We start from the raw sequence: 24867 nt of genomic DNA on the forward strand, positions 1-24867 counted from the left end.
GGAAGAGGGAAAGGTTGTTTTAATAAATACTAAATAAAAACTTTAAATTCAAGACAAAAATCATCTAAATATAATACATGTATATATACATATATATGCATGTATGTATATACACACGTATGGGCGTTTCTGTTAGCGCCTGCTTAGCCCTCTGCACAGGACACCATTAGTCCGCCTTTATGTCACAACACAACGGTCATCTGTATCTTCAGTGGTTATGTTCAAGAGGAGTTGGGGTCTCTCCTCCCCCCTGGCCTCTGATTCTTGCGTTGGTCTTCAAAGTTTTGTTCCCTTGTGTGTTCTAAGGCTGATTGGTTGAGAGTCAGGGAGGGGCGGCTCCTCCTCTGAGTTCGGCATACTTCATTGGCTCATCTTCCTTCAATCACTCCTCTAGTGCTGGATATATTAACTCTGTTTAGCTTAATATTAAGAAATAATAATAATATTAATAATAAGAAATAGGTTTAAAAAAGAAGTTCAGAGTTTTTTGTTTTCAAAGAGTCCATTGCTCAAGTTCTTTTGGGAGAGCTTAGTTGTGGGTGGGGGGGTGAAGGGCATGGGTTGTTTTTAGTCCATCCTCTCTACTTTGCCCAGGACCTTGCCCTCGTACATGGGGAGCACAGTGGCATCTTCCCACACTTCCTCAAACACTGCTCCACACTCAAACTCATCACTCGCCTTCTTGAAGTAGTACCTGAGGAGAAAAAACAAACACAAAAGAGTGAAGTTTGTGATTAGAAAAAGCGTAGGTGAGTGTTGGAAAAGAAAAGGGAAAAAACCTAAGCTCAAACGATAGCTGACAGAGCGGCAGCAGGAGGGCAACTGATACATTTCATCTTGTTCTAAACAGCTTTGAGGCTCCTACACGACTACTTACGTGTACACGCTCCCTTTAGTCCAAATCAAACACTCACACTCTCTCAGAGCCAGAAATGGATCTTGTACAAAACAACTTAGTCATAGCCTTCAATGCCATCCCTGAACACTTCAAAGGTAGAGCCTAACTCCACATCACACCGCTGTGCAAACACAGCTGAACCTCTCGTTTAAACACTCCCTGTGATAATTTGGGCCGCTAAAAACGGCTTTTCTGTGTGTGCTTGGCTCCTCGTTTGCAGACCTGTCCTGCGAGGACTTATTAAAGTTGAAGGGTTAATTACAGGCTGTCCTTAAGCACCTCCCACCCCCTCTTTCTTTCCCTCTTTGGTGCCCCACCTTGCCTGTCTTCCTCCCAGTGTCTCCATGGCTTCTAATTGGGCTAGCTGTCAAATGAAGGGCCTTTATGTCACACAGGTTGACGTTTCAGGTGCCCGAGAGTCTGCCTGTGGCAGCACTCTGCATTTCCTATTACCAGCAGAGGCGGAAGAGCTAGAGATGCACCGGCCAGTTGGAAACTCAAAAATCCGGTTCACATTGACAAAAACACTTTTCAGTGTGGACTCAGTATTTTTAGTACGTGTTAGGTAGGCTGGAGTAAAATATGGGGGCAGGGAGGATTTTTCCAACAAAAGTGCATAACATGATTAAGATCAAAACAGCCTTAATAAAGAGCTATTTAAAAAGACATGTCGAGATATGCCTGTCATTCATTCAGGCTGTGAGAGAGAGCTAGACTTTCAGCAGATACCAGGAAGGCTAAACAGAGTACTGCAAAGTTGTTCTGCTTTGTCCTCTTGCAGTATCAATCTCTGTTTGTCATAGAACATGCTGAATTTGGGAAATTTTGGCAGCCTTTTGAAAGTTGGAAAGTAAATATCATCTGCATTCACTAGAATATATACAACAATAAGAACTAATGTAAAATGCTAAAGTTGAAATAACAATGTCAGCTCTTTAATAATTTTCTCTTTGTTTAAAATGATTACTCATAGCAGGAAAGACATGAAAAATGCTGTTTTTATATCTTTGTATATTTCATAAAGAGAGCTAAAGTCAGAGCTAACTAAAATGAGCAGTAAGCAAACTGAAGATTGGAAGTAGGTCACAAAATTCGGTGTATCTCAAGCAACTGTTCAGCAAATGGGTGCAACAGTCTGGATGAAGGGCCTCTGCCCTCAGAAGGTTTTCCTTGAGGTCACCGGGCCACCTCGCTAGCCCGCTGCTCTTCTTCTTCACACAGGCGGAGATAACTCCCAGGGCTAGCTCAGTCCCAGCGACTGTGAAGTCTACTGGTGTTCCTAATGATTCTACTCTCTACTTTAAACCCAGCAAAAAGATCAGCAGGAGGGGATTTAATGATAAGCTTTGTAATGGAAAAATGCCTCATTTGTCCATGTGTGCCTGCATTCAGAATATAAAAAGGCAGGAAAAAAGTAGGGAGTGCCTAGTGTTTTATGAGCTCAGCTGAGAGTCATTCAAACAACACATGTACAAATGGCATACATAAATATACACATACAGCGTTGTTTTTTGATTGTAATCAGAGACGAATGTGAAGGAGGTTTGCTTCATCACAGCTGCAGAACATGTAGCACCATTAATGTGACAGAGGGAAGTTAATATTGCCTGTAATCAAACTGTAACTTCTTCTGGGCACAATTCAAAGCCTTTCAATTATACATATTTCTTGTTTAATTTTTCTCATAAAACAACCACACTACTCATCTCAATCTTGCTGCATTCTTCTTTTTTTAGAATGAAACTACATTTTATCCTCACACATTGTTTAAAGTCATCACTTTGTTGCAGAGGCAGAGCGACAGAAGAAGTCTTTCCACTGGAACATGTTTTATGTGGCAGGATTTTTCTCTCCTCACAACATCTGGCACCAATATTGTCTGGCAGAGCCGCTGAGTACTGTTCTCTGCTGAATCGCTGCCATGTCCAAATTAACCAACTCCACACATTCTGTTGCCATTGAAGCCAGGCGCTTCATCCCCCACCCCCTGTTCTCACAGGCTCACTGAAGAGTTATGGGATAGCTGGGGGAGCGTTGGCTTGTTTGTGGGTCTTCTCTTCTCTCTTGCCTCACAAGCAGATGTGACTGCAACATGGGCCTGCATAGACTTCACTTGTTGGAAAACCACAGGCTCATCCCTGAAACAGGTATTTGAGTAGCTTTAATTGTTTATTATTAGACCTTGTAGGTACTTATATGTGAAGTTACCTGTGAAAGTCCTAATGTTAGGAATTTGGCCTCATCAGACGACACTGACGGGGCGGTATTATTGCAGTGCCCAATACCCTTACCAGAACAAGGTGCTTGCATTCAAAACCTGATGCAATAGTCTGGCAGAGGAATAAAAAGCACTGCAATGGCCTTTGCACACAAAATAAAACAGCCCTAGCTTCAAAACCATATTTATTAAGGCTGCCTTAGCATGGAAATCAGGGCCAGATGTGAGAAAATTTTACTCCAGAACCCCCTTTCTCTCTCCCTCATTCTGTAAAGCTCTGAATACAGTGGGTGAGCCCAGCTTTGTGTCTTTATTAGCAATCAGGATCCAGTACTTGACACACACAAAACAGTACAGTAACAAAAACCTCATTGAAAAGTTTTCTAACTTCCTCTGCTTGGTGTCCCTTGGTGTCATTAAGTATCATTCAGAGTTAGAGATGCACCGGAAATCAGCACCACAGATAAGACGTCAGATGGTTTTTGCCCTTGTCGGCTCTAACTGGTGAAACTAAAAACATTCTCTGTTTCCAACACAGCATTCATTAACAAGTTGGTGCTGACAATACCCTTCCGTTAATGTTAACTATTTCACTTCATGTTAATTAGTTAACTATTTCATTTTAACAGGTGGCCAAGTGTCAAAAAAGAAGTCTTAGGAAGCTCAGCTTTGGAAAAAACGATTTAAAAAGGAACCTTTACTTCTACGAGATGTCGCTTCATCTGGGCTGTAAGAGAACAAGACTTCCAGCAGATAACAGGAAGGCTAAATAGAGCACAGCAAAGTTGATCTGTGTTAATTTTTTGACTGTTCATGTCATGGAATAAGTTGGATTTGGAAAAGCTGGAAGCTTTTAGAAACTCCAGGTGTTAAGGTAAGTATCTACATGTTCCCATTTAGATTTCCCATCAATTTCGTGCTGTCCAGTTTTTCTAGTTTGCAGTGTTGAATGTTGTAGAGATGTTAAAATTATTATTATTGTTGTTGTTTTTTTTTTTTTGTCTATTTATATTATGCTCATAAATCGCAATCAGCAGGTCAAAACGTTTACAAATACCCGATATCATAAGTCACCCACAAATTTCTGATCAGTGCACTGCTCTCCAAAGTTGTTTCTAGTTATAATTGTTGTATCTCTGCAGCATATTCACCTGTAGTTGCCTTTCTTGCTGAGCTGTTCTTTGAAGTGACCCAAGGTGAGGCAGTGGATTTTCATCATGCTGCGATAAGGAATTTCCTCGCCACAGAAAAAGTATGTTACCACCAGCTCCTTAGACCTGAAATTTGAAAATAAAAACAGCTTTTAGACAAGAAGTAAGTAATTTTTTTAGGTACTTATAGTCAGGTAACATGAGCTAGCCTGAATAAATGGTAAGCTAGTAAAACTAGTAAAAAAAGAAGATTTTGCCATCAGCTGAACCAATTTGAAAACAACAGTGTCTAAAAACGAATAACCAACAACTACTTAGATGTTATTTGTTGTGTTCTGGTGGTGTGTGTTTCAGAAAATGAGGAGACTTATGGATGCCATATTTAAGTATGCTTAATCGTAAATTAATAAAAGAGCAAGAGAAGAGGAGCTAAGGACAAACAAACTAATCGGACTCATTACATGAAGGGTGCTAGAACATCTGAGAGGAACTGCACAAGAACACAAAGGAATTCTCAAATGTAAATCTAACTGGATATAATCCTGGAAACTACAAAGCAAGTGTGTAAAAAGAAAGTGAAGACAAACCAAACCGGCATAAAGAAACAGTTGGAATAATTAAAATCAGAGCCAAAGAATACATACTCTTCAGGATTGTTTTGAGCGGTGCCTGCACCAGTTCCAGCAGGTGGATGGCTCCGGTCTCTCTGAAGGCTGCTAGAGAGTGTTGAATGCCTGTTAAAGATAATCCATATTAAAACTTGACCAATCAATCACTTATGTAATAGTTGTTATGGTGTTAAAGGAATACAATTCTCTTTATGAGTAAGCGAAGTACCTTTGCTTTGGCGGCTTAGAAACCTCTTCTAGTCTGCGACAGGCCTCCTCAAGCTGTGCCAGGGTGTTGGGTGGGGGCAAAGGTGGCATAGCAGGATCCTGGATGAAGGGATGGCCTGGGTGATGGACACGGAGGTGACTCCCATTGCAGGAGCCAGCTCCACCCCAGGTGTTGGTCCTAGCAGGCAGAATCTTGGAGTCGAGAGGAATGGGCTTCTTTAGGCCTTGAGTGCTGTTGAAATAAGAAAAATGGGGTCAGTATGGGACAAGACTCAGACCTTCTGTTTTAAAGGTGATGTTGCGACACTTGCCTGTGTGGCTTGTGCTTGCCCTGCCTCTCGCTCTCCAGGATCCACTGCCAAACATTCTGAGAGCGGTCGGTGGAAACCATGGGAAGGCATGGTGAAGACGCGCCCTCATCGGAGCCCTTCACTGGTCGTTTGGACAAAGTGCTGCAGCGACTGGAGAGGCAAACAACGAATTATTAGGATCTAGTGTTTTTTAAACAGCAAAACATCGTTTTAGGAAGGGGCAGCTAGGATGCTGCACTCACGCAGGTGTGAAGTCAGAGTAATTGGCGCCCCCTTGAGGGCAGAGGCACTGCACACGCTGAGCCGCTTCAGTCTCAATCTGCTCCTTAGTCTTGGGCCCAGCGTGGTGATGGTGGATGTAGTGGTGGTGGATGTGCTTTGTGGACTGCCTGCCTGTCATCAGCACCTTAGCGGACCCATGATAAGCACCAAAAAGAGTTCCGTGGCCGGACGACACCAGAACGCCTGTCTGATCTGGGGAGCGTGAACGTGGCGAGTGCCGGACCACGCCAGGTGACTGACAGCCGGGTGTCTTCAGGACACGTGAAAGGTGCTCATCTAAGATGGCCTGGGGGTCTTCCTCACACTGGTTTGCGGATGGGAGCAGGGGGTGATGGAGGGAGCTGTTGCTGCTGAGGTCATTGCTCTCTTCTCTTTCGTCCTCCTGCAAACCAAAAAGAAAAGGCGATTGACAAAACATTAATAATCACATATTGTTGAGGAATTTTGGTGTCAGTCGACTTCTATCAGTCAGAGCAAATGCCTGAATAACTTGATGTGAGTTTTCTCCTTTACTGCACTGTTATCTTCCCTAACAGGCTTTGGGTGTGCTTCATCTATAATGCAGAATCTGCCTGTGCTTCACAAAGAAACTGGCACTACACATATTCAGCAAATGTGCCACTAGAGAGTAACTAAGTGCTATTTGAAGGCACTTAAAGTGTGTCTAGAAACATACGTTTGAAAGTTCCTCCTTCCAAATGAAATAGGGGAGAACACAAAGCAAAAGTGAAGTAGCAGCTAAACCCAGACAAACTTTGCAATCCCACGGCACATACCCGGTTCTTAGTGCTAAAGCTGGCGTAAAGGCATTTGTTGTGAAGTTTAGAACTACTGACTGAATTAAATTGGATGCAAGTTGGAATTTACAAAGTGGGAGGCATGCTTTAAGTAGCTATAAGACTATTTTTGAGGAGGCACAGTGCCTGGAAGAAATATTCATACTCCTTAAACGTTCCACATTTGTGATGTTCCACAGAACACAGCCTAAACTGGGAAGGAGGTCTTCTAGTCAGATGGGTCCAACTTTTTGGCAAACTTGCAGAACGCTACGTGCGGTAGAGAAATATGTTAAACACACCACCCCCAACGTGAAACATGGTGGTGGCAGGGATGTGGTTTAAATCAAGGCAAATTCGCCTGTTAAAATGGCCCAATCAAAGTCCAGACCTGAAGCCAATTCATAATCTGACCCGACCTGAATACTGATGTGTGCGAAAGCTCTCCAGTCTTAATGAGCTTGCCCTATTTTGCAAAGAAAGGGCAAACATTTTTCAAGATGAGCGAAGCTGGTAGCAACATACCCCAAAAGACCTGAAGCTGTATTTGCAAAAAAAAGTGATTCTACAAACTAGATTTTAGTTAATGTGTTTTGTCCTTCCACTTTGCAATTATGCACTTCTGTGCTGTGGCCTATCGCAAAAAAAAAACCTAAATAAAATTAAGTTTGTGGTTGGGACGTGCCAAAATGTGAATGTTTTAGCTGTGTGAATACTTTTGAAAAATATACTGTATCTGTTGATGCTAACCTCCTGAATTTGCTGCAGTCTCTCCTCTAGTGAGTTCATCATGTCCTGGTCTCTCTTCAGCTTCTCCAGTTTGGCGATGAGCTGGGCAGCAAAAGCTGAGGGCTCGACTGGGGTCATCTCTTTAGGCAGCCGATGTGTCCGCTGCAGGGTAAACAACACAGAGAGGGAGGGGATGGACACTTTAATACGTGTGCAAGTGTAGCTACTTGGTGTTTCAAATGGATGCTATACAGTGCATTAATCCATTGCCCTTGCCCTAATCCTGTCTCGTTCCAAAAAGCCTGTTACTTTTCTAAAAAAGGACCTAATACACACGCCCTTGCCCTCAAGCTAACCTGAACCTTTTTGCTGCCCATACCGTTCCAGATCTTCTCATGCCCAGTGCCCTTGGCGGTGCCAAGCTGCCGGGCAAGGGGAAAAGATGGGGGTAGCAGTAGTGGGGTAGCAGTTGGTCTCGCTTGGAGGGGATGCCCCCTGCCTGTACCCTCTGTAGCCCGACCAAACCATCAGCAAGGCAGCCTCTGAAGTCAGCACACTTCAAAGGGCCCTAGTCAAACATCAAACGCACAACGGGGGTGGGAGGGACACGCGGCTTTAAATCTCCGAATAAAAGCCAGATATCGACGGAGAAGAGAGAGTGTGGGGGGGTTGACAAAATTAACAGCATCAAGAGGGAGGAAGAAGATTAGGATGTGTGTTTGTGGAGTGGCATTGGTGGCACAGAAGGAAAGAGAGTAAGAAGACAGAGGAGTCAAATACTGGGAAGATCTGAAGGGAAGTAGTAATTTATTTCCAGGCTGCATGCAGGGCACCTCAAAGGTACTCTAGTCATATTACCATCCTTTTTTTTTAACTATATGAGCTGGATTCTCTTTCTCCCTTTAATACTTACTTTTTTGTTATTTGGCACACTGGCTTTCTTGATTTTGACTCTTTTTTTTATGTTTCTCTCATCTCTTTGTAGACACGATGAAGGGAAGAAGAAGAAAGGCAAGCAGAGATGCTGGCAAAGGAGCGCCAGCCCTGCACGGGGCCCCCGCTGCCTGGGGCTGGTGCATCATGGGAGACAGAGCCATCTCCAAATCAGGAGGGAGACATTAAAGAAGAGCAAGTGGAAAAGAAAGAGACAGAGAGAGAAGGAAAGACTGAGAGAATACTGGTGAAAACAGAAAACGCATGCACAAACACACATATGCCCTCCACAAACACATACCTGTGTTTGAATATGGAGACAAAAGAAATATGTGTTTATTTTTCCTGCCTCCTAATCTGTGTCAACCTATTTTGACCCAGTTCTTTAAACCATCTCACAGCAACTTGAGCCAGTCAGAAAATATCTCACATTAAACAACACACACTGTCCGAGACACAAAAAAACTGAAATTGGACCGGATACACGTGCTTGAGGGATCCCTGGTCTGTAATCTGACATCATGATGATTTTTTACATGCAGTTATGGAGACAGAAAGATGAATGCAACTATCCAAATTTTAACAGCCCAAGAAGCAACTGAGAATGGAAGATTGAGAGACCTTTAAACATCAGAAGTTTGCATAACGTATTCTAATGTGTTACTAGAAACACATAAGGAATTGATTTTTTCATATTCTATCCTAAAGAAACTGAGACTCAGTGAGCGTATAAGAGAATATAGATTGTAATAAAGTGGAACTTACAGGAAAGTGGGGTAGTGTAACTTGGCCATTGATCTTAACATTGCGGTGCATCTCTCGCTGGAGCTGCTTCTTGGTGCCCATCTTGTAAGGAGGGATGCCATCTCTGCAACAAAAACAAAAGATTCCACATATTCAATTATCTACAAAAGCAAAGAAAATACATAAAATCCAACTATAACCAATTTATTTTTGTCATATGCTGCTCATTCTATCAAAGTACAATGAGCAGCATATGACGAGTCTCTTGTCATCTCTTAAAATCATGAACTAGAGACATTATTGGTATTTGTCTGGCCCTGTAACAGTGATAGTGATTCACCACAGGATAGTTAGGGTGTGGAATGTTTAACTGAAGCAAGGCAGCAATGTTCATCAATGGTCATCTTTTTCGCTGTGTTGAAAGGGTAGGGAAATATATATATATATAAATAAATATATATATATATATATATATATATATAATATCAATAAATATGTTATTGACCATAACAGCAATCTTCATATAATAATTCTGAAATTTTCAAAAGGCTGCCAAATGTTCCAATCAATAAAGTTTCATGACAGAGTATTTTCATTACTCTGCTCCATCTTCCTGTAATCTCATTTAGGTGCTGCTCTTAACCTGCTCTCTCACAGCCTGAATGTACCACAGACAATTATCTTCAGAATGGTGAAAATAAGGTTAATTTAAAATAGCTTCTTACATGTCTGAGTTTCCTCTGACTTTATGTTTCATTTAACATGTCACTGATATTAAAAATAATAACTTTCAGTCTTCACTCAGTAACAGCTTTCACAAAGAAGGGTGTTGGCATGTTAGCATGGCCTGGTAGTGCCTCTGTATGGTGCATTCACTGATCGGAATATTATCTGATTTTTGAGTTTAAGACCGTCCACCAGACAGAGCGAATAGAAACTGGGGAAATCCGTTTATAAGGCGATTTTATCAGTGCATCTCTAACATTAATACTAGAATCAAGAATAATACAGAAACACAGAATAAAACACATGGAAATAATTTAAAACATGTGCTAAAGATTTAAATTTGATTAAAAAAGAGCCTCTCTGATAAATGAACTCTGACAGCAGACATTCAAACAGGAAAAAAAGATTCAACTTTCAGTATCTGGTTAGTTTGGAGCTACAAAAGTTCAGTAGCTACAGACTAAAGCAGCTTACCAAATGGCACACAAGTTATTTTTGCTTTGTAGCTAGTTAAATAAGAGATGTTTAGCGAAAAACAATAAAGGTCTCTGGACAATTCGGCATTTATTCTGGGAATCTCATCCTCTATTTTTTCACACCATTCTGTCTGCTTGCTTCCTCCAGTCAGCTGCCACTTATGCTCGGCCAATTATCGCGTCCGCTTTGGCCGCTCGGAAGTGTCTGACCTAGCCCAAACGCTACTTTTTTCTGCTGCCTCTTTGAAATCTCACACTCATGCACGTATGCACCCGCTGCCATCTTCGTTTGGCAAGCGCTCCGCAGCAAGCCTCTGATCTCGGCAACATCAAAAGGCTGGTTTGTAAGATAAGGTAATGTTTGAAGTTGGTGCAGCAGCATTCCCCAGCGTCCAAGTAAATCCATAAATAAGATATAAGCAGAAAGAGAAAAAAAAAAAATCCCGCCCCTCCGCTGCCACTACCACCACCCTTTCTTCCAGCTCCTCTTTCTAAAATCCTCCTCTTGTTCTTTATTCTGGGAAATTAGATTCAAATTTGCACAACATTTTTTTAACTAGCTAATCAAATTCTTCCCTTGAAAGAAAGAGGGACAAGGACGTTTTAGAGAACAGTTTAAGAATATGACTTTGACAAGCAAAGCTGTTTAGCAGTTAACCCATTTGTTTCATCTGAAGAGCTTTATCAAATTTTATGTCGGAGAAATTTAATAATGGACACAGGGCTGGCAATATGACTACAACCTCAGACTACAAGCTGCGACGCCCTGAAGGAACAGGTAGCAGCTATGGGAAACCCAAACTGAACCCCAAAGTTAGCAGCCAACAAAGCTCACCAACTCCTCTCTGACCGGCTGCGCAATTTATCAATACAGAGCATCCCAGACCATGTGACTGGACTGCAAGAGAAAACAGCCGTGAACTCTTTCACGGTTTCACGGGCCCTCACTTTTATGGGGATCTCCTATTCAGTGGTGCAAGTCATTTTCAAAGCAGCCAACCACCCTCTTATCCCGCTAAGCTCCCCTCACCTAACAATAGGCTGAAAGCGATTCAGTTAAGCCCTTTATACTCTGCACTATATTTTCTCACTCCCTTGCACTTGAAGCCTCACCGCTCTTGATTACAACTCTGGAAGCTGGAGGAGAGAAGCTGTATGGGTGGACTAGACTGGCCGGGAGGGGAACAGGAGGAGGGGGATGGGGGTTCCTTATGTCTTGCCCCGGGGTCTAGAAATGAGTAACCCCCGTGAAAGCCTTGCAGACACATGATCTCAGCACACCGCAGAGGCCAGTGGCAGGAAACCGACCCACCATGTGAGTAAGCCTCCTTTCATTTGGTGCCAACATTTTTCAATGAGTTTGTCTTGAGACCCGAATGGATCCCCCCCCTGCTGTAGGTCTTCAAAGGGGAAAAGCGATTAGATAATATGAAAAAATGAAGAAAAAAAGTCTAGTGGCAGAAGGGTGGGTGGGATGGATACATATCAACTTTGAGGAAAATGAGGCAACGCCTCCACCCACATCAAGACGTCCTATTTTTTTTCCTTTTTCCAGCCTGCAACACATCAGAAAAAACTTCAAAAGGCCTTCAGACGTAATGACTTTCCCAGAGTTATCTCCCCCGAGGCCGTAGTAACAACTGCACATTAATAGAATTACCTGGAGTCAATCACAGAGGATAATTAAAATACATTACACACAATTATTCTTCGGCAATGCAGTCCCCTGGCCCAGAGGAAAAGCCAAACTTGTTGGACTACAAGGCCAAATATTTTTCTTTACACCCCTGGACTTTTTCCTGGAAAGGTGTTGACTGAAAGCTGGCCTGGGCTCATTCAGATACGATGGAAGTAATAAAATTGCACAGAGCTTTGGCTGCAATCAGCTGCAAGGAAATGATCCTCCAGAAAAAGCTGCAGTTTCATCTCCAGAGCCACCTGGGCTTTAATTTCGTTTTGTTTTGGAAATTTGAATAAAAGCTCAACACTTACACACTGCTGTCGGTCATCGACAAGGAGTCATCTGTCGCTGCATCGCTGGAGATCTCACTGTCATTGGCACTGGTGGCGGGAGCGAAAATGTAGCCAGAGTTGACAAAGTACGGGCTGGCGGGCTCTCCTCGTCGGTGGGACCTATGGGAGATGCAAGGAAAGGTTTTAAACACAGTTTCCCAAGATGTAAGTGTGAAGAAGGGTTCCAAACTTTCCGCACATTATTCTTTCCTTGATTGGCAACTCTGGTAATGAGAATTTTGTTTTTTATTTATTGAATGCTTAAAAACCAACCATCTTTTGGCCAATAAAGACATCAACCAACACATCTAATTTTCTCTTTGTTTCTCTTTTTTAGTGCTATACTCCTCAGGAGAAAAAAAAGATCAGAACCAATAAAAGTTAGGATTGGACAGTCAGACCTGAAAATGAAATTGTTATCTGCCAGGAAAAGTTTGATCTCTATTAGTTTTTATAACATTCTGAAAATATGGGTAAATCACATCTACCTAGTTTTGGCTTCTGATTTGGCTGTATTGTAGGGAGCAACTTCACTTTTTTTGCCATCCAGACTAACTTACATCAGCTCTACATTAAAATCTATAACACTTAAGTTTGCCAAATCTAAACTGGATGTCCTACCTTAAATTTGCTAACTTTATTCCTTTTATTCTTTAAAAATCATATACTTTTGTTCAAAAATGTAGGTTGTGATAAATCAAAGATTTACATTTTCATATAACTATAAATTTGTGAAATGCACTTTTTTCTTAGAAATGTGATTTCTTTTTTTCATCTTCTAGATCAATGACTCCCTAAGTTGCGGTAAAGAATCAACAAGTGTAGAGTCTTGGGATCTTCTTTATAAATTAAACTGCATAACAAAAAGCATTATATTGGCTGTGGATGGTGTTTGAGTTGCCATTGTAGCCCTGTTTAATTGACATAGTAATGAGATGCGTTAATTTTTGGGATCAGACATCTCTGTGCCACTGTACTTTGGTGTGTTGAAAGCTTAAAGGTTTGGGAATCAGAGCTCTAGATAACAGAATCTCAAACATATTTTCATCCTTAGCTTCCCTTCTCTCAACTTTTCTCCATACCTGGAAAATGATGACAGAAATGCCATACTGTCCAGACTATTCAAGAGAGGGTAGGAAGGGTGAGGTGACATTTTTTTTGCTCTGTTTCCTGCTCCTGTTGGCTTAAAAACAAACAACTCGGAGTTTGCCTTGCTGTTGCCCTCTGCAGATTTCTTTAATTAGGGTGGCTCATGTGAGAGGTGTCCAGGAGCCCAAGGAATGTGGTATCAGCGTTATTCTACAGGTTCTCCTTTACTTTAATGTTTTTTCTCTCTAACATGTAAGGACTACAGCCTTTTGTTTGGTCCAAACTTCTGATCTTTCCCACTTTCACCTTCCTGAGGAGAGTTTTCTCTTCCATCTTTGCTGTCAGCCCAGCTGGCCCCCCACCTTGCCCCTCCCAGCCCTCGCCACCTCTTTCCTGCTTTCCTTTCTAAAGTCTCTCTGTCTCTTTGCTCCCTATCCTGCTGTGTTGCATTCCTGCTCCAGGAGTGAAGGGGTAGACAGGGAATGAGAGGAAGGGGGAACTTGAGCTTTAGAGAAGGAGTGAGAAGGAGAGAGGGAGAAAAGGGGAAGGAGGGCCCCTTTCTTTATGAGAATGCCTTCTGCCGGGAGAGCTGAGGAGAGCCCCAGCATGACTAAAGCCGTAGGCCCCAAGCACAAATTTGACCTTTGGAGGGTCCGCGCAAAGAGTCAGGTATTTAGCACAGCTGGGCTCTCTGCACCCCGCATCCCCCCCCCCCCTCGCAACCATCTTTCTTTTCTTTCTTGACCCCCACCTTCCTGTTTTTCCCTCTTGCCCTCCTCTTGTCTGTTTCCTTCCAAAGCATGCTTAGTCTCTGTCAGAAGGATTTTTTTTTTCCACTTTGAAACAGAAGAGATAAAAGCGCAAGACAGAAATGAAAGAAGAGGGAAAACACTGACGCACACAAATCCATTGCAGAGCGGGATCTACAGTCGGAGTGGCGGAACTGAGACGAGGATGTTTTGTCGTGTCGTTCTACGGCTTTGGAGTCTGTGCGCGCTGGAGGTCCCTCCGAAAAGTGACGAGGGGAGTCTGTGCAGTGGCAAAATTAGTTCCACATGTTTGAGATGGAAATTGGTTGACCCACAAAGATGGTAAGGGGCAGTGGGAAAAGGAGACGGAAGGGTAGAATGATGGTCTCTCTCTCTTTCTCACTCTGTCTCTCCCTCCTGCTATTCTTTTTAAAGAGGAAAAACAAGAACACAGGGGATCACACCAGGAAAGCAGGATATACCCACATGTCAACAAACCCTGCACTTATTGGTTCCCCCGCTCTCCACATGGCCACTTCCAAGCAAATGAGCCGCTGTTGTTATCTCACATCTGCTCACATGAAGGGCAAAAACTCTCACGGAACAAGCTGGATTTGAGTATTTACACTCAGTCACTATTATTACGCTAAATCTTTCATGCATTAGTACTAGGCATGTGCCAGCGTGAGATTTTCACGGTGTGATAACCTTGACTAAAAATATACAACTGTGTCAAAGTATTATAGTTTTAAAACAAAAACGTACAACGTGATCTGATCAGTTTTTATTTAAAACAGCTTTAAGTTTCTAAACTGGTCCTTTATGTGTGAAAAAAGAGCCCTTTGCAAGCTGAGCGGCAGTGTGCAGCTACAGCGTGAGGCAGCACAGCACTGCATTACTCTGAAACTTTCTCATTCATGTCATTAAACCATAGAAATGGTACAACGGACATTTCAAGGGGTTTTCATACTGTAACTTTTTACAATCTTGGTATACCTTTAATTTGGATTAAAACATTTAAGAAATCATACTGGAAACAATTTCCACCATGACTACAAATTGTCTCCAAACTTGCCATTTTCTTCCCAAAGAGACCATTTGAAGCTGAAGTGGTCCTTTTTTTAAGGTATGAAGGCAGGGTCCATTACTCTAGGCTCTTTACTGTCGTTAAAAACTTCAGTCAGCCCCACACTTACTGTGGCATCTCAACATAGAGCTGAACTTTTTAAAACCTCAGTATACTTTCATGCCAATAATAAACCCATTCCTATTTTCCATAAATTGTCATGAAAGGTAGGAATGATCTACAAACATGGCATTTTCTTACCAAACAAGAGTATGACGCAATAACTGCCTCCAGATACGATGACAGATTTGTTTGGTGGAATGAAAAAACTCATTCTTGAATTTCCTTTGATGAAGCCTCAAGCATACAATCCAAGTTTTGGAAAATCTTCTTGGCCTCAAAAGATTGCAGCTGTTGAACAATGTGTGGGATGGTTTCTTAAGATAAAACGCAAATGCTTTCCACACACAGTTCTGCTTTCATCTCAGACCAAAAGAGTGATATCTGCAAAGGTTGTTTTTCTTGCTCTCTTTTAAATTCTGTGTTTGCATTTCCAGGCATTAAGTAGATTCCGTGGCAGTAAACAAAATTTTAAAAAGGTTCAGAGAGGTCCGAATAAATAAATAAATAAATAAACCAAAACATTGCACGGCTTGATGTAGTTGTAACAATCATGAGGTTTCGGTGTCTGAACTCATTCCTGAAGCGGAGAAGCGATTTCAAAGCACAGGAAACTTGAGCAAGCCAGCAGAGGGCTGCCTGCAAGACACCATTTACTTAAAAGGAAGACTCAGATGCATTGATGTTTTGTACCCATCCCCGCCCCTTCCACCCCTCCAACCTCTTGACTAACTGCGAGGCAAGAGGGCACAAATATACAGGCATGATCCTCTGAGACCCTTTGATCATGTGGCTTTCACTCTCTCCCCTCAGTCATTTCTAAAAAAAAAAAAAAAAAAAAATGCACCAATCCATCAGCCGGTTTCCTCTTGATCGACTCTGATCAGTTAATGGCAGGTTAATACTTTATTTATGAAATACATCAAAATGAAGAATCCCCACCGGTGCTGGTCTATAAAGACACCAACCAACAACTACTTTTTTTTTTTAAGTTTAATGAAATCCAAATAATGGCTAGGGACATTTATTTTAATTCAATAACCAGGATAATCTTGTCATTTTTTTTTTTTTCATTTTTAACTGGATTCAAAGCTACCTCCTCTATCAAACAACGTGCTGGACATATTTTCTAACTGATGTGTTACAACCATAATAAAAAAAAAAAATGTAGACATCAGACCTAAAAAAAAATATCGGCCTGATCAGCATCTCTAGAAATAACGCCCTGGCTCTTACTCAACCTGTCTTACGAGACTGTAATGATCCTGACTACAGTATGCGACATTCAATACATCAAACAGTCCTAAAATGTGATCACATGGGTGCAAGGTGAGCAGGAATGCAAGGTTACCTGTAGGTCTTCTCCAGCACCTCAGCTGCTGTCCGGATAGTAGCAGTAGCCCTCAGGTTCTTTGCAGACAGTCCCACCACAGACCCCAACCCTTTTGCCTTCAGGTCATTGCAACTCCACTCCTCTTCCTCCATGAGGGGAGGAAGGTATCCGCACATCAGCTTGAGGCTGCCCAGCCCGGCGTGGTTCATGTAGGCGGCGTTCTCGCAGCCAGTGCGCGCGTATTCGAGGTATACATCAGAGGTCAGGAACATCTGGTACGCGTTCTCCTCCATATGGGACTGGATCTCCGTCTGCGCCTGGTCGAACATGGCCGAGTCTATCTGCTGCTTCTTGATACTATCCCTTATGAAGGTCTTGGTGGCCGGTTTCAGCTGCTTTGCCACCACACTGTTGTTCTCGACGTACCGCTTGAAGATAACTTTGGCAACTCGCAGCGTTTTGGTATCCTTTAAGTCCATCTGCCTGAAGCCGTTGCAGGCGAACCAGAAGTCCAAAGTGTCAACGCAGTGCTCCCGCTCCAAGAAGGTCCTGAACAGGTGAGCACCGTCCAGGTCGCCTAGGAGGAAATGCAGAGACTTGGTCCACCGGACAAGTGGCGAGTCCGGCGACGCGCTGCCCTCCGGCTCTCCGAGTCCATCCTCGTTCCTCCGCGGCATGGAGCCGACAAGAGCAGCAGCAGCAGCGGGGAGATCTTTAACTTTGCTCTGGGCTCTCATTTTGCCTGATCTGCTCGGGTTGTAGCATGACGCCTCTCCCTCCTCCCCCGGAACCGGAGGACGAGGAGCATCTTCTCGGAAGCTACCGCTGATGTGCTCCGTGAGCGCCCTGCTCATGGCTCCGGTTGCCTGTGTGAGAGTGCCGCCGTGGTGCCTCCGCTCCAGCTTCCAAGCTCCCCCCCTAAAAAAAAATCCTCCTCGCTCACTCTCTAAAAGCAGCGGGGGAGCTTCTCAGCTCCTCTTCACTCTGAAACACAAAGTATTGATCTAATCAAAGCCAGATCCTGCCTGAACTTCAAAAGATAGACATCAAGTAAACAGTCCCTTTCAAAAAAAAAAAAAAAGAATGAAATTAAAAACTGGAAGGGTTCACAGAGAAAGGGAAAAATGAAAGCCTTTTTCTCCCTGGTTTCATTTATCTATTTATAACCTAAATGAGAGATCAACTGCAGCCCACATTCTCTACGTGGATTGATCTGCCACATCAAAAACATTTCACCAGAATAATCAACCCTCACACGGTAACTCTCTTCATAGAATCGCATACTATAGTGGCTTACACGTGTTCTCCTAACGAGTCCGTGCTACAGGCTTCAACTCCAATTAATTCCCAGTCCCAGACACGGCCACTCATTTCCACTTCCAGTCCGCGCAGACTGCTGATCTGCACCGCTAGGAACTTGGACGGAGTAAGGCAGAGATTTAAGCGTGATTATTATCAGTCGGAGCGGGTGATTACAACAGTACGGAGACGTGTCTAAACTACCAACAACTGAGATGATCTGTAGGAAGAAGTAGAGGAGGGCAAAGATAAATCTGGGCGATTAGGATGGAGAACTTCTAAGAGATCGTAACCACAAGAAGGGACAGGTGGAAAAATGGATGGCGAAGTAACTCACCAAACAGCATGTAAAAAAAAAGAAAATATGAACAACATACCATGGTAGAGCAGATCAGAATAAAAAAGTTTTTAAAAAGAGCTCTTAGTCCATTTTAAGCTCAGTCCCAAACTCTCCGAGTCGTTATATAGTCCGCAAAAAGAGAAGAAATGAGCGACGGGCGGACTTTTATCGAGGCTCCACCGCGCCACACGCACATCAAGCAAGCGCTGGTAGTTTAACGCACTCTGTCCCATTCAACAACTGACCTCAGAGTAGGCAGGCTCTTCGCCTATGTAGATCGCTGGGGGTGTCAAAAATAAGAAAGAGGGTGGAGAAGAAGGGGGATCACGCGTTTTTTTTTTTTTTTAACCCAGCCAGAAGAAAAAGCAGCACCACCACCCAACAAATATTCGTGTTTTTTTTTTTTTTTTTTTTTTTATATAAGCCACACATTCATGCATTCATGCACTCCCTCTTTCTCTCCCTAACACACACGCACACACACATAAGCTTCTTATCTATAACACCGTATTTCTCGCCCACTAACAAGAAACACAGCCCGCATTTCTCAACTTCAAAGCTGAGCAGCAGCACATCAAAGCGGCCGAGAGAGGGGGCCTGTGGAACAGCTTCCCCATACAACTCACCATCCATGTTACCGCTCTGATTAGAAAACGTAAAAGTGAAGTAAGTATGGTCCCGAACAAGCAGTCTTGGCTTCGCTCCCTTTTCGTACCCTTCGCATTGGAGAAGTTTAATTCAGTCGTAAATAAAACCAAAGAGTAAATAAAACCAAAGAGTAAGTTTGTCCCCCCCCCCCCTCTCTCTATCTGTCTTTTTGTCTCCGCAGGTAGGTGTTTCAAGAAGTCGTGGCAGGCGGTTGAAATCCTCCCGGCTGTTTCTACACCAACTGGGCTAAAGGTTTAAGAGCGGACTTCAAAGTGAAGAACCGCTGACCTGGTCCCGAAAGAGACATACAAAATGCTGCATTCCGTCTTCACAATTATAAGCGAACTAAAGCAAAAACATAACCACCGGGGTACGAAATAATAACACTCAGGGCTTGATTAATACATTAAATAGGTTTCCATACACATTCCTATCATTAAACATTATAACGACACGTCTACGAGGGTTTACTAAACTTTTACACACAGGGAAGGACTAGTCTGCCAGGACCTTATCAAAGAAAGCAATCTCCAGCCAACTCCCTGAGGCTTTGGAGCGTCAGAAGTAAGTGATCCAACGCGCCGGTACTATTATTCTCACTGTTCCTCTGTTACAACACAAACTCTCAACAGCGACACAAAGCAAACAAAAGCAACACTTTGTTGACTGTGACCTCCTTAAGTGACAAGAGAAGAGTTAGCACTCGCCGTGGTATTCTATTTTACAATAGCCTGCTTTTTGCAGCGCTTGTATGACCATAACCTGCCTAATTAAGACTTTTCCGAGATACAGTTCTATTGGACAGTGGCGGTTTTTGCAAGAATGGTACACCTGGGCAAGAGCCCCTCCTTTCTGGATCACTATGAGCTCAGAGGTCCATTCAGAACAACTGTGAACTAAAAAAGTTAGACACACAGGTCGTTCTGTAAACATTGTAAATTACTTTTGACTAACTTTCACTCGTTTTCAAACTTGTCTCACTCTAAGGTCGTCCTAATGCTATAAAAGTCTGTATAAAAATCTGTTCTTGTTTTTCAAAATAGAAAATATGAATTTCATAAATCATACCCTGGTCAGAGTAGAATTACCCAGCTCAAATTTGAACAAGAGCTTATTAAATGCAGTCCAGATTCCATTAAAAACTGTAAAATAGCCTTTGAATTTATCACCTTAAATCAGATACCTACTTTTGCCTCATTAGCCAACCACTTGTATACAACCATATTTCCAGATATATGACACCACCATATTACAGTGCTATGGGAAAAAAAATGTCCAAGTGATTGCAGAGCCCCCGAGCTTTTGGTCTCCTGGCCAGTGTGGCCATATAAAGGCCAGCAGCTGGTACTGGATTACATTAAAGGGCCTTTGTGAACATTATAATTTTCGAAACACCATTATTGTCTCCCTTTTCACAGGACGTGTTGTCAAACATGCAAGTTGTTAACCGATCAGGCACAACATTAGGAGCACTGGGTGGTGCAATGAATAAAGCTGAATATTTCTTTGTCCTTCCATCTGTTAGTGAGTTGCATATACAGTAGTGGGCAGCTAGTGAACATTTTGTCCTAAATGTTGGGGTACTTAAAGTAGAGGGTGACACGGGAGTGTATTTTCTCTCCTGTCCCATCCCGCTCCCACAGAAAAATGTCTCGTCCCATGCCAATCCCAGGCCAGCATAAAAAAAAAATCCTGTCCCATCCCACTCCTGTGCCACTCCCATTTTTGTTTTCTTCATTTAGTCTTATGGCAATTTCTTTGAAGGACCAGTTACGTCCCTGTTTTTAGTTGTAGTAAAGGCCAGTTAAAGTAAAAAGAATAATAATGAAGAAATAATAAAATATCAAACAAGAAAACAGACCATGCCTATCTTAGTTGAATAAACAAAATGTACATAGTTGTATTTTACTCATTTATTAAGTGATTGTTTCCTTTGAACAATGACATTACTTTTATGTTTCAAGTTGCTGAAACGAAAGAAAAATGCACCTAGCAAGAGAACCGTACTTGTTGAACAAAAGGGCAAAAAGGCATTACCTTCATAATTTAAATTTAGAAACTGTACCTGAATGGTTCACAGCCCTGGTCCTCAGGGACCCCTTCCCTGCAGGTTTTAGATGTGTGTCTGCTCCAGAACACCTGATACAAATTCTGACATGACCTCCTATACAGGTCCTTCTCAAAATATTAGCATATTGTGATAAAGTTCATTATTTTCCATAATGTCATGATGAAAATTTAACATTCATATATTTTAGATTCATTGCACACTAACTGAAATATTTCAGGTCTTTTATTGTCTTAATATGGATGATTTTGGCATACAGCTCATGAAAACCCAAAAATCCTATCTCACAAAATTAGCATATTTCATCCGACCAATAAAAGAAAAGTGTTTTTAATACAAAAATCGTCAACCTTCAAATAATCATGTACAGTTATGCACTCAATACTTGGTCGGGAATCCTTTTGCAGAAATGACTGCTTCAATGCGGCGTGGCATGGAGGCAATCAGCCTGTGGCACTGCTGAGGTCTTATGGAGGCCCAGGATGCTTTGATAGCGGCCTTTAGCTCATCCAGAGTGTTGGGTCTTGAGTCTCTTAACGTTCTCTTCACAATATCCCACAGATTCTCTATGGGGTTCAGGTCAGGAGAGTTGGCAGGCCAATTGAGCACAGTGATACCATGGTCAGTAAACCATTTACCAGTGGTTTTGGCACTGTGAGCAGGTGCCAGGTCGTGCTGAAAAATGAAATCTTCATCTCCATAAAGCTTTTCAGCAGATGGAAGCATGAAGTGCTCCAGAATCTCCTGATAGCTAGCTGCATTGACCCTGCCCTTGATAAAACACAGTGGACCAACACCAGCAGCTGACATGGCACCCCAGACCATCACTGACTGTGGGTACTTGACACTGGACTTCTGGCATTTCCTTCTCCCCAGTCTTCCTCCAGACTCTGGCACCTTGATTTCCGAATGACATGCAGAATTTGCTTTCATCCGAAAAAAGTACTTTGGACCACTGAGCAACAGTCCAGTGCTGCTTCTCTGTAGCCCAGGTCAGGCGCTTCTGCCGCTGTTTCTGGTTCAAAAGTGGCTTGACCTGGGGAATGCGGCACCTGTAGCCCATTTCCCGCACACGCCTGTGCACGGTGGCTCTGGATGTTTCTACTCCAGACTCAGTCCACTGCTTCCGCAGGTCCCCCAAGGTCTGGAATCGGCCCTTCTCCACAATCTTCCTCAGGGTCCGGTCACCTCTTCTCGTTGTGCAGCGTTTTCTGCCACACTTTTTCCTTCCCACAGACTTCCCACTGAGGTGCCTTGATACAACACTCTGGGAACCGCCTATTCGTTCAGAAATTTCTTTCTGTGTCTTACCCTCTTGCTTGAGGGTGTCAATAGTGGCCTTCTGGACAGCAGTCAGGTCGGCAGTCTTACCCATGATTGGGGTTTTGAGTGATGAACCAGGCTGGGAGTTTTAAAGGCCTCAGGAATCTTTTGCAGGTGTTTAGAGTTAACTCGTTGATTCAGATGATTAGGTTCATAGCTCGTTTAGAGACCCTTTTAATGATATGCTAATTTTGTGAGATAGGAATTTTGGGTTTTCATGAGCTGTATGCCAAAATCATCTGTATTAAGACAATAAAAGACCTGAAATATTTCAGTTAGTGTGCAATGAATCTAAAATATATGAATGTTAAATTTTCATCATGACATTATGGAAAATAATGAACTTTATCACAATATGCTAATATTTTGAGAAGGACCTGCACAGGCATCAAGAATGGAGGGTCAAACTGGACAAAATTAATACAATAAAATCATAATTAAATAAATAAATGTTGTGAATGTCCCATAAGTGAAATAAATGTAACACAAAAGAAATGTAACCTTAAATGTGCCATTAAATTAAAGGTACCATTTATTTATTTAATACATCATTAGAAACAATAAATGTACCATTATATCATGAAATGGACTATTATGCAATTAAATGTGCCACTGAATTATTAAGTATAATTTTAAAGACAACATGACGTAATTAGTGGTACACGTCATATTTAATGATGTATTAAATAAATTGTACATTTAATGGTACATAAATTTTTTTTCTAATTCACAACATATTTATTTAATATCTGCCCTTGATGAAGCCTTCCACGGAGCCCGCGCGGGATCATGGGGGAATTTTTTTTCTTTTGCGTCCCTACGCAATAGTCTTTGCGTTCCCACGCAATAGTCTTTGCGTTAACTCGCAATACTTTGTGGGAGACCCGTTTTTGAGATTTATTGAGTTTTATTTTGAAATCTGCCTTAAATAAAATGATCTTCAATCAGACTTAAAGACAGTTATTATCCACATGCTGTCAAACTACTGAACTCTGGAAAATAATACTGCATGAAACCACATCTGTGAAACTTTATTTGCTTATTACTGTTGCATGATGTGTACTATTTTTGCATGCCACTTTTGTTTTTATCGTGATTTGAACGGTTCTTCTTATCCTAAGCAATTAATCGTATTGTTGACTACGTGTTAACCTGCATATGACAAATAAACCATACCGATGCCATATCAGTGCTGTTTGTTTTGTGAGCAGTTTGTCATCTGTGCTGCTGTTCCAAAATGCACATCTTTCTCAAGGTGATTAATAACTTTTGCGAACGAACGCAAAAGTATTGCTTGGGGACGCAAAAGAAACAAAATCCCCCATGTCCCCTCACGGGCTCCGTACCTTTCCCCTCTACTGTGGCAAAGGCTTTTAAATCTTTAGTGCACATGCGAGCAATTTTGTTGGTCAGATGAGACTTGACACATGATGGTACTTTTTGTTTGACGAATGAAGAGATGCAGGGCTGATTCAATCCAGAATCTGCCTTACAAGTGTCCCTTAATCACTGGTGAACTTGATTACAGCTAAACACGTTTTACAAGCAGCAGACTGCGTATTAACACTGCTGCATTCAACTCTCCTGAACTTCGGTAATATTTGCGACTTTCCTGTCAGCTACTTCTGACTTTACGTTACAAATCCAATTTTACCACGTCCAGTTCTCCACCTGCCTTTGCTCTCTCCATTCTGAAGCCGGTGGAAAACATCGATCAAAAGCACTGTTGGCTTGTGGGTCGTGTAGGTTGTTTGACTCGCATTATAGTATAGGCTTCTTGGAAAAAAAACTACACAATGGCGGCGTCGAGCCAAGTTTTTTTTTCTTAAAGTTTATAACAAAGTCTCAGTTTTACATTTCCAAAGACAATTGTTCCTAGTTTGTTTTCCCTCCTATTGGTTAGTTCCCGCTCCCGTTCAAGTTTTATCCTGTACCATCCCAATCACGTGATCTTTACTAATGCTGTCTCCCGTGAATCCCGTGACCCGTGGGATTCCCGAAAAAATGTCAGCCTCTAATTTAAAGCAGGAAACTCACATCAGGATTTGATGTGAGTTTCACAAGTGGCAATTAGAGACAGCTAGAGGACTGGGTCATAGCATCTCCAAAGCTGTAGCTCCTGTGTGGTGTTTCTGGTCTGCATTGGTCAGTATCTGTTGATAGTGGTCCAAAGAAGGAACTATAGTGAACCAGTGACAGGGTCATCCATGTGGGTAGGAAACAAATACTGTGGTCTGAGTCAACAGACAAACTATTATAACTCACATTGCTGAAGATGTTAATGCTGGATCTGATTGAAATGTATCAGAAGACAACACACATTACAGTTAGTTTACATAATGCTGATGAGCTAGTGCACTTACCTGCGAACCCACGATGCATTGTAGGAATAAGCAGGCAGAGACAACATGATTATTGTTGGTTTGATTCATACAACCCAGCTAAATCTTGTGTCTGACCATGTACACCTTGGAAGCAGTATTTCTGGATGTCCCTGGCCTCTTTTAGCTAGATAAAACTTGCAAATTGTTTGGAAATGCTTTAAGGAGTGCAATAAGGAGTCTGAGGAGTAGACCTAACCTTCTTATTCCCCAGACCTCATTCCAATCAAGCATCTGTGGGATGTGCTGTGAAAACAATTCCACTCCAGGGAGACGTTTCCTCACAACTTAAAATATCTGCTGCTAAAATCTTGGTGCCAGATATCACATCACACCTTCAGGAGTGTATTGGACTCCA

General features: G+C 42.3%; 1 protein-coding gene across 3 annotated transcripts; it reads right to left on the minus strand.

The window, feature by feature from the left end:
* Positions 1-499: 499 nt before the first annotated feature.
* On the minus strand, positions 500-18865 carry LOC124868527 (axin-2-like). Of its 3 annotated transcripts, none has more exons than XM_047365915.1 (11): positions 18716-18865; positions 16469-17434; positions 12073-12213; positions 8900-9002; positions 7223-7363; positions 5657-6078; positions 5415-5564; positions 5105-5335; positions 4912-5001; positions 4268-4393; positions 500-694 (listed from the first exon to the last, which is right to left on the minus strand). In XM_047365915.1, exons 2-11 carry the CDS (start codon positions 17302-17304, stop codon positions 568-570), a joined length of 2367 nt encoding a protein of 788 aa, XP_047221871.1. In that variant the 5' UTR covers positions 17305-17434; positions 18716-18865; the 3' UTR covers positions 500-567. The 3 variants fall into 3 exon arrangements, with proteins under 3 accessions (XP_047221871.1, XP_047221870.1, XP_047221872.1); XM_047365914.1 differs by lacking the exon at positions 18716-18865 and adding an exon at positions 18127-18706; XM_047365916.1 differs by lacking the exon at positions 18716-18865 and adding an exon at positions 18087-18107.
* Between the last annotated feature and the right edge of the window lie 6002 nt (positions 18866-24867).

This window comes from Girardinichthys multiradiatus, chromosome 5 (assembly GCF_021462225.1).
Source record: "Girardinichthys multiradiatus isolate DD_20200921_A chromosome 5, DD_fGirMul_XY1, whole genome shotgun sequence".
Lineage (NCBI taxonomy): Eukaryota > Metazoa > Chordata > Actinopteri > Cyprinodontiformes > Goodeidae > Girardinichthys > Girardinichthys multiradiatus.

Excerpts from the sequence above, each read along its gene's own strand:
- LOC124868527 (XM_047365915.1), bottom strand. The coding sequence starts at position 17,304 with ATGAGCAGGGCGCTCACGGAGCACATCAGCGGTAGCTTCCGAGAAGAT. Across the intron at positions 5,336-5,414 it reads GGCAAGCACAAGCCACACAG|CACTCAAGGCCTAAAGAAGC; the intron begins GCAAGTGTCGCA and ends TTATTTCAACAG. Across the intron at positions 4,394-4,911 it reads GCTCAAAACAATCCTGAAGA|GTCTAAGGAGCTGGTGGTAA; the intron begins GTATGTATTCTT and ends TTCAAATTTCAG.